This window comes from Plutella xylostella, chromosome 30 (genome assembly GCF_932276165.1).
Source record: "Plutella xylostella chromosome 30, ilPluXylo3.1, whole genome shotgun sequence".
Taxonomy (NCBI): Eukaryota; Metazoa; Arthropoda; class Insecta; order Lepidoptera; family Plutellidae; genus Plutella; species Plutella xylostella.
Genome location: NC_064010.1, coordinates 5,204,591 through 5,218,626, shown reverse-complemented (window position 1 = coordinate 5,218,626; position 14,036 = coordinate 5,204,591). Strand labels below are relative to the sequence as shown.

At 39.2% G+C, this 14,036-nt stretch overlaps 1 protein-coding gene and 1 long non-coding RNA gene across 2 annotated transcripts in view; one reads left to right on the top strand and one right to left on the bottom strand.

The window, feature by feature from the left end:
• Positions 1-14,036, bottom strand: part of LOC105390368 (zinc finger protein swm) — a 28,817-nt gene that overhangs the window by 1,355 nt on the left and 13,426 nt on the right. Inside the window, exons 12-25 of the mRNA XM_048631948.1 lie at positions 13,417-13,516; positions 12,705-12,808; positions 12,212-12,342; positions 11,624-11,755; positions 10,996-11,121; positions 10,217-10,397; positions 9,546-9,664; positions 5,989-6,033; positions 4,954-5,037; positions 4,246-4,349; positions 3,805-3,831; positions 1,444-1,612; positions 699-824; positions 294-404 (exon numbers count right to left, since the gene is read on the bottom strand). Of these exons, the coding sequence (XP_048487905.1) occupies positions 294-404; positions 699-824; positions 1,444-1,612; positions 3,805-3,831; positions 4,246-4,349; positions 4,954-5,037; positions 5,989-6,033; positions 9,546-9,664; positions 10,217-10,397; positions 10,996-11,121; positions 11,624-11,755; positions 12,212-12,342; positions 12,705-12,808; positions 13,417-13,516 (1,559 nt within the window). The remainder of the gene's footprint in view (positions 1-293; positions 405-698; positions 825-1,443; positions 1,613-3,804; positions 3,832-4,245; positions 4,350-4,953; positions 5,038-5,988; positions 6,034-9,545; positions 9,665-10,216; positions 10,398-10,995; positions 11,122-11,623; positions 11,756-12,211; positions 12,343-12,704; positions 12,809-13,416; positions 13,517-14,036) is intronic.
• Positions 1,861-2,678, top strand: LOC125491057. Its single transcript, XR_007268085.1, has 2 exons — positions 1,861-2,082; positions 2,244-2,678. It is a non-coding gene; the product is annotated as an uncharacterized LOC125491057 (long non-coding RNA).

Sequence of the window (14,036 nt, the reverse complement as noted above, 5' to 3'; positions counted from 1 at the left end):
AATAAAGTTAAAGCATTGACAGGATAGTGACAGTCTTGGATGGATAACCGATTTCAAGTGGTTGTTTTCTGGGCGCTTCCGTCCTTCGGACGGCACATTAAGCCGTGGGTCCCGGTTGCTGCTTCGGCAGCAGTCGTTAAGCCTAGTCAGAGGCCTTCGGGCAGCTTGAAGTCATCTGATAGTCGGGTTTTCCACTTACCCGACAACCAACAACTCTTTCAGCACAAGCTTGCTCAGTGACTAAACTCCCACTAGACCCTCTACCAAGTTAAAAAGACTAGAGTACAACTTACCTCTGCAACTTCGGTGGTGGCCTCGGCGGGTGTAGTTCCGTTCTGCGCCGGCGCGGCGGCGGGCGGCGCTGCGATCGGCGTGATGGGCTTGTTGTTCGTCACCCACGTTATCTGGTAAAGGAGTTATTTACATGGTTACTTGTAAATTAGGCAGAGTAACTACCGCTACCCAAGATAGAGTCGGGCAATGATAACTTTGTATCTCTTAAGTAATATAGAAGAAAAAGTCACAAATAAGTTATTTTGGTTACGCAAATTTAACGGGAAACCCATTTTCAAGGCAAAACTAAACTTGGGCTAATTGTCTTGTATAAATTATTCACAAAATTTATTTCCTATAAATACACATCACAGTATTAGCAAAACAGATCTCACTCAGCATGTGTTCAGTAGATGCATACTCACCGACAGCGTCCTCTCATTATAGTTCCTGCCTCGCGCAGCCGCCTCGGCCTGAGCTCTCAATTTGAACTGAAGTATCAGTTCGGGGACTGCCAGGTTCACTTCTTTACCGGTCACTTCGCCGTATTGCTGTGGACAAAAATGTAGGTATAATTTTACAGATAATTTTTGGTCTAACTTTTGCGTGTCATTAATGCTAACTAAATTTGTCGAGACCAAAGAGAAGCTATTTGATAGCATTCTGGTTGATCTGGAGTAAATATTCTCGAGTGCAGATGGAAGGTCACATCACATGGGACATGGCAGCAAATGCTACATAATAAAACAGTAGTGTAATAAAGACACCATTAGCCGGCGCATCAAACAATTTTACATGTAAATATCGCATTAGATCGTCTGATGTGGACTCCACTAATGTACACGCTATTGCCCTATTGCTCTTTGACGAGCGACACTATTGGTCCACTGCGCCATAAACCTCACAATACTCACAGAGAAATGCTTGATAAGTCCGTCCAGTTCATCAGCTTCAAACCCTGACACCAGCAGAGCACGGGGGCGGTGGTCCACGGACTGGTTCACTGACTAGTCGACCGACTGGTGCACCAACACTTCCGGAGCCGATTTATCAAGATCCAGCGACGCCATTAGTTCAAATTCAATTCAAATTCAAATTCAAAATTGCATCATCGATAAGCGTCGCTATTGGTCTACTTCAGTCTACCTCCATAAACCTCACAGTACTTACAGAGAAATGCTTGATAAGTCCATCCAGTTCATCAGCTTCAAACCCTGACACGAGCAGGGCGCGGGGCCGGTGGTCAACCGACTGGTTCACGAAGACCTTCGGAGCGGCCGGGTTGGGCGGAGCGACGTTGTTCCGGACGAAGCGGGTCGAGGTGTTGAAGCGGCCTCCCCTGTGGAGGTGGGATTGTTAGGATGCATTGTGGAGATATTATGTTACAGTGGCGTAGAGATAAAAGGTCTTATTCATAAAATAACCTTAAAGTAGGTTTACTGAGCTCAATAGTTACGGAACACATTAAGCCTATTTGAGGTTTCGTAAAAATCTCTATTCATAATAGTTCCGTAAACCTTCAGTATAGTGCCACAATCTTATCTGTTCCGGTGGTCGACTGTGGAACTAACAACGTCATTGTGAAAAACAAGAGAAAATCCATTTGATTTGTCAATTTCTGCAAAGAGGCTGACGCTACATAATTTAATTTATTTAGTGGTTTTCTGGTTCAAATAATGCCAAAAGCGTTGAAAAGTGATGCAAGAAAAGTTATATTAGATGTATACGCTTTTATGCAAGAAGAAAAACGTAATAAGGCGCCTTTAATTCCGTTTGAAAAATTGGAAGAACGAGTTGCAGCGGCTACAGGTTAGTGTTGCCAAATATGACGAATAATTTTACCCATATCCCATATACTTACTCACGTGGAATTTTATCAATATTTCCCGAGAGACCCGTGCCTCAGCAGTGGGGACGGGATGGGTCGTGATGAAAAGTATATTATAATCTTTATTTTTATTTGATTACAGGTGTGAGTGACAGATTGGTTAGAAAAATAGTTAAAGAAATGAAACATGCTGAGGAGACAGGTGAAAAGATTTCTACTCCCGGGAAGAAAAGAAACAAAAACAGAACAAAGGGAAGGATTGAAGTTGATGATTTTGATCTTGGTGTCATAAGATGAAAAGTTCAGGAATTTTACTCGGTGAAAAAGGAGATTCCTAGCATTCCCAAACTGCTTAACATTCTAAGAGAAGATATTGATTTCAAAGGCAGCCGTGAGGTTTTAAGAAAACTTCTGCATAAAAGCGTTAATGACATCTTCTCCCAACCTAACAAGGGTTGGCTGGAAAAAAATGCTTTTTACCAATAAGCCTTTGTACATAATCTGTTTCTTTTAAATGTTATGCTGTTGTTTTTGTTACTTTATAAAGTGTTCATAATAAATAAATGATAAATTTAAACTTTATCGTTTTTTTAAGTCTATCTATCTCGTTATTCCCACGATCCACAGACATAGTAGGTACCTATACCATTGTAATTTCGATGTAATCTCCTATTCATCAGAACTAATTCTATTTTTGTTCGCTTTGGACAAATTTTCCTTAGAAAACGCCCAATGTCCTTTGATATTTTATTATATCCTCTTTCATTTACGATTGCCCCTTTATTTTTATTTATCTATACTTATGAATGTACCAAATTATAACAATAAGTAATAGCAGAAATGCATTGTCTTTTAAACCACAAATAGGCAAAATTTTATCGAAGGCCACACTGGATTCGAATACAGCGATGCTGTCACCGGAACAGAAAAGATTGTGGCACTATAACTATAGTGATGCTAATAGATTTCACAGACCAAACATTTTGACATTTACCCTATTAAGTTGCCGGTCCGACGAAACCATAAACAAAAATAGCGAAAACTTTCATTCATTTATCAATCTCTATTATCTATGTTAGCCACGGCGCGGCACTTAAAAAAGTTTACGTTGGCTTAAAGGCGCAGTTGGCCAAGCCAAAACCCACAAAAAAAATAATTAAATTTTTACGTTACCATGGCAACTTATTTTCAGCAAATATTAACTCACAACAAATGTCAAATCGTCAATAAAGCAGAACAGCTGTTGACCGGCCGCCATGTTTTTGTACAAGAGGAGGCTTACGGAAGGTGTATAGTAGGGTCCAGCCAACTTTAGCATATCAAGGTTTTACGAATCAGTTGGAGAGTTCTTTAGCGCTATTGATCGTTTATGAATAAAGTTTTTTTGACATTTGCTTATAGCAGGCCTATAGGTCTCCCGTAACTTTTTATGAATAAGACCGAAAGTATTTTGCATACTTTGAATGGATGAATAGATTGTATAGATAATTTGTAAGTTTAACAAGGTACAAAGCGACTTGTGTTGTAAGCGATGGTATTCCCAGAAAAGATAGTAACACAAAAATTACTCTTACCATTTATACAAACTAGAACGAAAACAGAATATGCTACAAAATAAAGTTATCACAGAATAGTGTGTACAGATAACCACATAGATGTGCATTAAACACGGGCAGTTGGACACTACGCTACTCATATCTCACCTTAACTTTTTCTTCACTATTCGGTAGCTTGTAAAATACAAAAGATTGTCAGAATTTTTGGGGAAAAAATTGCACATAATAATAAATGAAATATGATAATTTGTCAAAAGGCAGATGAAATATCTCAGAAATAGAATGGATGCAAAATACGCAGTTATTTTTATCTGACTGTGGGCTGATTTTATAATGGCCAGATAAACGTTATCTGAGGAATAATTTTGATGCTGTCACATCTGAATGTTTGTATTAGACAGTGACAGCTACAATTTTATTCCTCAGATAGCATTTATCTGACTATTGAAAAATCTGCCCTGTGGAAACAATCCCATTTAACACGTCGTAATGTACGTACATACGTGGATAGCCGCACCTACATTGGTCAAGTTACGTGAATCGCAGTTTACCTATACCTAGGTCTTAAATAATCTAGACTTGGCCTACCTGGCGTGCGGCCTCCGGGCGGCGGGGTGCGGGGGGAACTGCAGCGCCATCTGGCGGCGCAGTTCCGCCACCTTCTTCATCAGCTCTGTCACGTCTTGGCCCTCCTGGGAGATAGAAACAGGGTGTTAGAAATAGTGTGCACAACAGGATTCATATTCAGTACCCGTATCACGAAAATTCGGGCTAACGAATAGAATCGAATGCAAGTGCGACTATTGTCAACTTGACAGCACTTTCGAACACTTTTTACCTTTCTAATGAGTTTCGAAAAGAATGACCACAGAGTACATAATATTATTCTGACAATGACCTATGGAATGATAGCTGTCAAACTTTCGCAAATCTATAAACCGCCATTTTTTTGTTGACAGGTTGACAGCACTTTCGAATAGACTATCGAATAGAATGTGCTGCGTTTTTTCCGGATCGCTCTACAGAATATAAAATAAATATACAATCGTAAACGGTGGCTTTAGAACTACTTATACAACTTTATACAGGGTGTTACAAAATGTTTAAAGGCAGATAAAGATAAAATATTATTCACTGTACACAGCAGGATCTTCATTCACACTCATAAGGCTCTTCTGAGAGACGTATACAGATCTTTTTTCAAGGATTTTTTACCATTTTCGCTTTCAGATAGCCCTAGAAAACTGTTGTCTCTAGAGTTTAAAAGCTCGCTCGCTCCTAAAGCAAATAACGTACCTGTTGTTTGGTGAACATGTCCAATTCGGCGTCCAGGATCTCTTTCTGAGCCTCTTCTCTGGTTTTTGGTCTTTTAGCGTTGGCCTGCAGACAAATATAATATAGCATAGTTATTCAGTTTATATTCTGTTATGGTTATTTACAATGGAATGTTATGTATGTATTGTTATAAGACATTTTTATGTTTTAAATAAATGAGACTATACTGAACATTTTTCCTCATGTATTTTTATTTTTTGGATGCATGTACTGTACACCCTGTTTTCAAAATATGACCAATTATTTATATGATTACATGTATTTAACTTAAACACAAACAAACTAAAAAAATAATTGCTAATAAATATAACAAAATGAAGATACAACCATAGGTATAACATTACAACGCATAAATAAACCATAATGTCTGATGCATGGCAACATTTATACCAATGAACAAATTCTACTACAAAATGAAACATGAACCAAACACATACAATACATGAACATAACAAAAAATGGATGCTAAATACAGATGAGATTGAAGAACAGAAAAGGACAACTGTGTGCAATACGCATGCCTATTTTAAAATGTCAGAAAAAGAGATAATTCACTCGTATATATTATTTACGCTTTTCACTGTATCATAATCATCAGCAGAAAAAACAACCGTTTACTACTTTGGAGATGTGCTATTGGGCATATAATAATTTACCCGTTATTGTAGATCTTATATTAGGCATTATAACAAATCTTTGGTTATTTTACTAATTCTTAGTTGAATACAGAGGTAGTGAAATGATAATTCCATGCAGAAACTCAAAGCCACAAAATTTTATCACGAAACAAATGAATATATTTGTTTTAACTATTTTTTTTCTATATTTTCTTGTTATTATGCCAGTGAATTCACATGCCAAAACACGTTTTAAACTCCTTTACAAGACTTCAGCACGATATACGATAGTGCGTGTGTGTACATATGACACAATACACATGTTCCGTTATAATGACAGACTGACAGACAAGACATGCGTATTCCAAGCGTCCGGTACCTGAGCTAGTTGAAGCCGTCGAAACGATCTCGCCACCGTCTCTTCCTGCATACATTCATTACCGTTTTGAATATCCAATGCATTGAAATAATTCCCATTTTCATTGTAGATCATACCAGAAGGGATATGGCATACAGAATGTTAAAATGCGTATTATAGTAAGCCGAAAGAGGGGGATTTAGTGGTCCTTCTAAAGAATGTTTGTTCTACGACGGTAGTGTAGTAATTGACGGCAAATAGTGGAAATTTAGGGAAATATTTCAGTACATTGGACATTGAAAATGGCATAATATAAAATCTACATTGACTATCAATTCACTTTACCATGGTTTCAAACATTAGGCTAGCTCTAGTGTTAAGGGTCTGCAATAGGGAATCGAGGGTTGGCATTGTCATAGAATTATGTAGTAAATGATGCTCTACAGCCTTGAAAAAAATCACACAGGTAGTTGAAGAGTCTAGCTAGGTGCTGAATCATTCGAATTTAAGTAAATGATTATGGATAACTGTAAATTAATTTCAGAATATCAAGAAAAACCAGTCAATCACACTCCCGTATTGTAACAACTGTGTCGTAATTATAAAGAATTTTCATATGATTTTTATCATATTATAAAGTTAAAGGCTTGGACTAGGCGCTAAATACCTTGTTTTTTAATAAACACACACTTATTTTGTGTAAATTAATCCCAAACTTGAGCAATTTTTTTCCCTCAAATCTTCATACAAATATCTATGGCGGCTTTCTGTGTTATAAAATCATAAACACAAGTGACGTTTGACTCAGTTGGCCGCTGGCCTCCAAAGAAGGGTCACGTCGGTTTAGGCAGCACTGACAGCTCGCGATCTTATCGTGTACAGATACAAAATCACTGCACATTGGTTGTCATTGCACTTTTTCAACTTTTATGACACCAACATAATTTGATTTGAAATTGAGGAAGCATAATTCTTCCAGTATATTCAATACATTAAATTAAATTAGATAGTGTGCAATATTCTCGTGATATTACAGTCTCGTAAAGGTCTGATGAGGAGCAGGAATATAGCGAATGGATCTAAGTGATGACAATACGCACGAACATTAGGTTAGGGATCAAAAATACAGTCTCTTGGTGCTGGTTGAGGTATGGTCTCGTGAGGATCTGATGAGGGCAGTAACACGGTGGTGGCTCAATTTTATTTCAAAGATGTTAATAGCTAAAAGCATCGAGTTTGGGCTATTAAGTATGTTTTTCAGAGAGAGAGAAAGAGATTTTGTTTTTCCTCTGGATGCGTTAGGTTTACTGGGTTTACTAAGTTCATTCTGTTAATGGCATCAAGTTGTTATGTGTTCATAAGTAATAATTATTTATTAACAAAATCCTGTTGATTCTCTAATGACTTTCTTCTATAGACAGTAGCCACAAAAAAAACAAACGATAGATGGCGTGATTTGAAGATAAAGATACATTTTTTCGACACATAGACAGCAACAACAAAAAAAATACAGATTTAAAGAAAAGAAACACATACTTATACAAAACAACAAAGAAAAAAAGGATACACATCAAAATAACTGGAAAAAATATAAGCCCCAATTTACTTGTGTGGGACAGGGAGTACCATAATATTTTTTTTGGGGTACTCCCCATCTATGCGAAATATAAGCTTGATATCTTTACCCGTTTCTGAGAAAAAGGGCGGTGACAGACAGTCAGTCAGACAGACGGACAACAAAGAGATCCTATAACGGTTGCTTTTTTTCTTTTGACGTTCGAAACCCTAAAATTAAGTAAAAATATTATGCTGCCAAAAAATGTACTTACAGGTATTGAAAAAGCGGTATATAAACAAATTATACCAGCAGAGGGTTCACCATTTAGCTGAATGTTACTTAGAAAACGGCCTTGAGTGGCGGTCAAGTTGGTCCCCGCCTGCGATACTTTCCATTAACATTGGGACTCGTTTTCATGTTTTTAGCGTACAGTCAGGTTTTTAGTTTTTTATAATTGTATTTTTTTATTTGTAACTTTTTAGTTGTTTTTATTTTATGAAATTTTACGTCGGTAGGTAGTTCATGATCATTTTTTATTTCAATAATTTTGGTGTTGTTATTTAAATACCTTCAATATGCATATTTTTGTAATGTGAAAATCAAGTCCTTTCATTTGATACCTTACACGGCAAAGTTGAATTATTATTTTTTCGATCATCACGTTATGTCCTCAAGAGGGCGCTATGTGCATTTTAATGGAACGTCACATAGCCTATAGCCATCGCGCCATCAATACGCTTCTAACAATACCTCATACATCAAAATCTATCAAGCCGTTTAGGCTACAGGAGGGAACAAAGAAACAGACAAACATACATATATACATACATACAATCAAAAAACATTACCCTCCTCCTTCGGCAGTCGGGTAAAAAGGAGTAAGACAGGGGGTCATTCTGAACTTTTGCTCTACGAGTTTTGGAAATTAACAAAAAAAAACCTTTTTCATAGAAACTTTGTTGGACATGTGACTTTTTGCCATGGAAAACGAATATTTTTTTTCGCGAATTTGCAAATCTCGTAGAACAAAAGTTGTTCAGAATGACCCCTTGAGTCATCCCCTTTTGGCTTAGTATAGCCCTTTTGCGACACTATGTATTTACTTTGCTTTGTCGTCGGGGTTCAGTTGGCTGGAGGATGCCCGAAACTTATTATCTACACTTTAATACTTTTAGTTACCTTTCTACAAGTAAATACCACATTTGTTTGAGAAAGCTAATCGGGTTCCGAGTATAGAGTAAAGTGGCACCCCTATTAATTTCTACTCTTTCCTGGTGCCTACCAGTGTAAGTAAGAATTATACTTACTTACCCTAAAATCACCCAAAATGTACTTGAACATAATTGTCAATAAAGTTGGCGAGTAAAAGTTTATCGACCCACTGTGCAAACTTACATGTGTGCGTGTCACTGCGTGTGCTGTGTGAAGAGCATTGAAAACCCAAAATTGGCGCGGCACGTCACCCTGTACGGGCCCTTAATAATCAATACGATAAGGAGATTGAAAGATAAATTGATAGGAAATGTTAGATTCTGTTGGTTCAAAAACATAAAATAAAGTAAAAAACGTCAAATAATAACATTGAAATGGAACAAAAATGTAGCAAACTCACACACTAAATATCTAGCGATAAAAACTATATACACGTAAAAAAATACGTTTATAGTGCTGTCTATACGCTCTAACATGTGAAGTGCAAATGAAACAAAAACCTCTCGACTAATTTAGATAATTATTTAAAAGTTTTAAATCTCGATAATCAGTTACAAATTGGCAGACGGCCTAGTGAGAAAAACCCAGACAGCCCTTTTAGGTCAGGGCTACTGTTTACTCTAGAATTTCCACAGCAAACCCTATTTATAATGCAGACAACTTCCCAATCAAAAGCTATCACAACCCATCACATCCCCACTGCTGGGGCACGGGTCTCCTACCAATGAAGTAAAGGTTTTAGGCCTAGTGCACAACGCTGGCCTAGTGCGTGTTGGTGGATCAAAAGCTACTACTCAAACCCACATACCTGCACTTGCATCATCATCTTGTTGTAAGCGACCAGTTCCTTCCGGAGCTTCTCTATGCCCTCCTGCGAGGAGTTGATGGCTTCCATGAGGGCGGCCTTCTGCTGTTCTGTCACGTTGCCTGCGGGGGAAAGATTATGAAATTAACACACGTTTTCTCAAAAGATAGATAACGATTCATACCGGGCCGTGCTTGTTACCGTCGAATTTGTAGTAAACAATTTATATCCGGCTCGAAGGACCATTATGTGGGTGTTAATTAGGTTGAATCTACTATGTCACTGAGATTGAAGATGGATGCAAAAATTATGAGCAGCATGCGTTCTTATTGGTGGTTTATTCGCTACTAGATAATTATTTTGAACTCAGCACTACCCTTTGCAACAACCTGTATAAACTGTGTAAATCTGATAAAAACTGTGCTGTTATTTTAATTATTTTAGGGTATATAACCTTTTGTGTGCTTTTGTACCATATGCTTGTAACCTGTGTACCTATGTTGCTATAGATGTGTTAGATATCCACCAATCATATTAATTGGCCCATATAGCATAGCTTCTTTCACTTTTATTTAGGTAATCCGGTTTACCGTGAAGTAATGTCCGACAAGTTTAGTGCCAGAAAAACCCACCCAAACCGTCAATGGACGCGGCCAGTGCCACCTCACACTCACCCTGCTCCAGCTTGTGTATGAGCGTGGTCTGCTGCCGCAGCTGCGTCTCCAGCAGCGTCTGAGCCCGCTTGTGCATCTCCATGACGAGGCGGGACTTGTCTCGCGGCTCGGCGGCGTCTGGGGCGGTCACGCCGTTGGTTTGCGCTGTTTGTTGTTGTTGTTGTTGTTGCTCTTTTGCTAGCTGGAATGGGGAAAGACGTTTTTGGGTTAGCGAGGGAAGCAAAACAAGTGAAACTTTGGCAGCACTGTCGAGTAGGTTTTTCAGGTTCTGACCAATTACCAACCAACCAATTAGAACTGGGGAATCGGGCCTACTCGACAGTGACAACATTTGGAAATAGCTTTGCGTTTTCCTCCTCATTAGCTAGAGCTTAGAAGGGCATAAACTATTGTTGGCTAAGATGATAATTATGACACTCCGCTTTCCAGGCATTGAGATTATGTATTGCAACCCTCCTCCAGTCATGAAGCAGTTCATGTCCTACAGTGGAATAATGACGAGCAGCCTGTCAGTACCACAGCCGAGAACTTCAAATTTTGCAGAACTTGAGTGTGGAACTCAGGAGGCTACAGAAATCGAACGAACGAACGATAGTTGTCAGATAGATCTAGTTGCATTAACCATACCCATTTCAAGCGATTTGATTAGCTGAACCCCCAGTGCTGTGACTGGCTTAATCGTTGTTAAATAGGACGTAAGTGTGAAGCCTGAAAAACTAAGCCTCTTACATGGAAAAGAGGTGACTTTTAAAGATTTATATCTATTTTTGTTGCCTTACCTTGTCAGCATTAGCGGTGCGCAGTTGCTGGCTGGCCTTCATGTTGTCTTTGTTGATGAGCACCTTGTTATGTGACGCGGCGTTGGGCTGCGCCGGCGCGGCGGGCGGGACGTTCTCTTGTTTACTCTGGAAACAGAAAACAAATGTAAAATATTATTTACTTATGTCATCATGAATTCGCAGCCGCGATTATGCCAATTTTATACCCTATAGATTTTTTTCCTATGGTGGTTTCTGGTAAACGTATATTATGTAAAATAGGGTGAATTTTCTATCGACCCAGTGGACAGTCACTCCGATACCCTTCTTTGTTTAGCCTTTTTGAGAAAAGCTGTTGGATGAAGGGCTGCGGTAGCCCAATTTCGCCCTAATTTGCACATTTAATTGAATACTTTTTTGTGTTTCTATAGTCAAGAAATCGAAATAAATAACAGGGCCTCTAGTACGGGATTTGCTATTTTTGAAAACTAAAAAGTTTACATTTTCTCCTGTCTGCATACATTATCTGTAAAAAGTTTCATGATAGTTTCCGCAAGAGGCGCTACTTAGTATGCGAGAAAACGTAAACTTTTATAGATTTCGCCAAACTATCAAACCTGTACTAGGCCAGTGTCCAGTACTCTCTTACCTCAGGATTATGCCACAGCACTTTAATAAACCTATTGTTCAGCACCGCCTCGGTGCTCTTGTAGGCGACGTTGGCCTCCGTGTGCGTGGAGAACGTGATGAGAGCGCCTTCCGGGTCGCCCTCGAAGCACACCTGGTGATGGAGAGCTTAGCGTTATACAGGGTGTTGGAAGAAAGGTTTTGTAAACTGATAAAAATGGTGCACGTGGGAATTCTAACCAAAATTTTGCGACTATAAAAAAAGTTTTGAATGACAATGATGATATTTGAAAATATTGGGTGGTTATCTATGTCGATAAACTCGTTTAATGCGCGTTTCACTAATCACAACGCTGTATTTATGACGAATCGCGAAATAGTGACGTTTATCTACGCGTCGATAAAGAACCCGTGTAGCGGCAGGTGGAATGGTTTTCCTTCGTTCTTTTACATAAAAATGGGACCGCAGAATTAAAACTTATACAGTCAATGCTGTGTGAATGAACACTTAGAATTCCTATTCACAAAAGCATGGTCATATCTCTCTACAGATTTCTTTGTTTACCTTATTCTTACACCTAAACAATGAACACTCAATAAATAAACGTACCTGTATATTAACAATCTTGCCAAACTTGCTGAAGTGGTTGTTGAGGTGCGTGATGTCGTTGAGTCCTCGCGGCACTTTCTTCACTTCCAGCGAGCAGTTGGCTCCGTTACCGCTTAGAGGGGGGCGCGGGCCTGTAAGGAATAGTATTGCTTTAGTATAGATTTGACATATTTTCGCCTGGAAAGGAGTCTGAAACGCTTCATCCAGTCAATTGACTCCGCTGACTCAGCTAAAGAATTGTTTACCTTTCTGAATATAATTATTCATGTCTTCAGCGAAAAACAGATAGTTAGAATTTATGAAGGACGTGTCGATGTCGTTGATAAAAATGATAAATAATAGGGGTGCTAGTAAAGATCCTTGAGGGACGCCTGTTGGAATACTCCTCCAGAACGGCTAGCACGGGGCGCTATTAAGACTTGACAAAAGTTTTGCATCGCGCTCGCTTATGCAAAACCATAAAGAACAACTGCTTGTATTAGTAGGTATTTACCAAGTCGGTTGTACTCGAAGTTCTTCTTAGGAGCCGGGGGCCGCAGCGGCATCGGCGCAGGCGGCAGCTGAGCCATCATTGGAGGCGGGGCGGCTTCGCGGATCCTACGGGAGAAATTGACATTTATAAATTGAAATATTTGACATGAAAGTTTGTAATTATTTTGTCGGTTTTGAAAGAATCAATCCTTACACCTTAGCACGAAGAAAGAAATAGCGAAAGTAGCAAGTAGAAAGAGCGCAAAACTAGCCGATTATTTTTGTTTCCGGGTCTTGGATTTGCCCGTAAAATGGCAATAGGCCCGCCCCCTATTACATTGGGACAAACATAACACTCTGGCGAAAAGTGGGTGCAATACACCTCTCCCTACCCCGCAAGGGAGTACATTAGTACAAGGCGTGAGTGTGTGTGTTTATTTTTGTTACACACAATTTGCTTTTTTGTGCTCTCTCTCAGTTTGCCTACTGGGAATGCAAATAATTTTGCAGTGGTTAGTGACCCCAACTGCTATAATGCTATGCTGAAGATTCCGAGTTGGATTCCCGGCCGGGGCAGATATTTGTACTTGAGTCTTGGGTATTAATATGTGTATAATTTGTATCTGTGTAGATATATCAGCTGTCTGATACCAATTATTACAGGCACTGTCTAGCAAGTGCTTAGCTTGGGGTCGGATGGCCGTGTGTGAGATGTCCCCACATTCATTACTGACCGTATGGGTATGAGGGCGCGCGGCGGGGGCGGCAAGTGGTGGGGCGGGAACGGCATCGGCGCCCCCCCGCCCCAGATGTCCGGCGCTAGAGGGTTGTACTCTGTAACAAAACGCACATGTTATATTGGTACTCAACTACAAATTGTGGAGGAAGATTAAGGAAATTTCTGAAGATAATAAATGTATTCTCCTCTGTGGACTGGTCTGTGTAAACGGAGCCTTAGCTTCCTAAAGTAAATAGAAGTTGTAGGTCCTTCGTACCCTATGTAGATAATAAACAGTGGATCTTATTACCGTGAAAATCGGATAGACCGATTCGAATTCAATCTTCGAAAGTTTTCTTTCACAGTGTTTCCAATGGGAATGATATCTTGTTTCACGGGGAAAGACATCTGACAGAACCCTTATTACATTCGAACAAGGCTAGTTTTTGTTTGTATCAGATGTTTTCCCCGATCGTTATGTTTTTACACGTTCGATACCCCCCGTGAAATGGAATATATTTTTAAGTTAAATTTCGCCAAGAAAGTATTCATATCACGAGGAATAAAAATGATTTGTTTATCCAACACGAGGTCTGTCCGCAGTTAATAGAATCTGTTCCTGCAGCACAGGCCTCT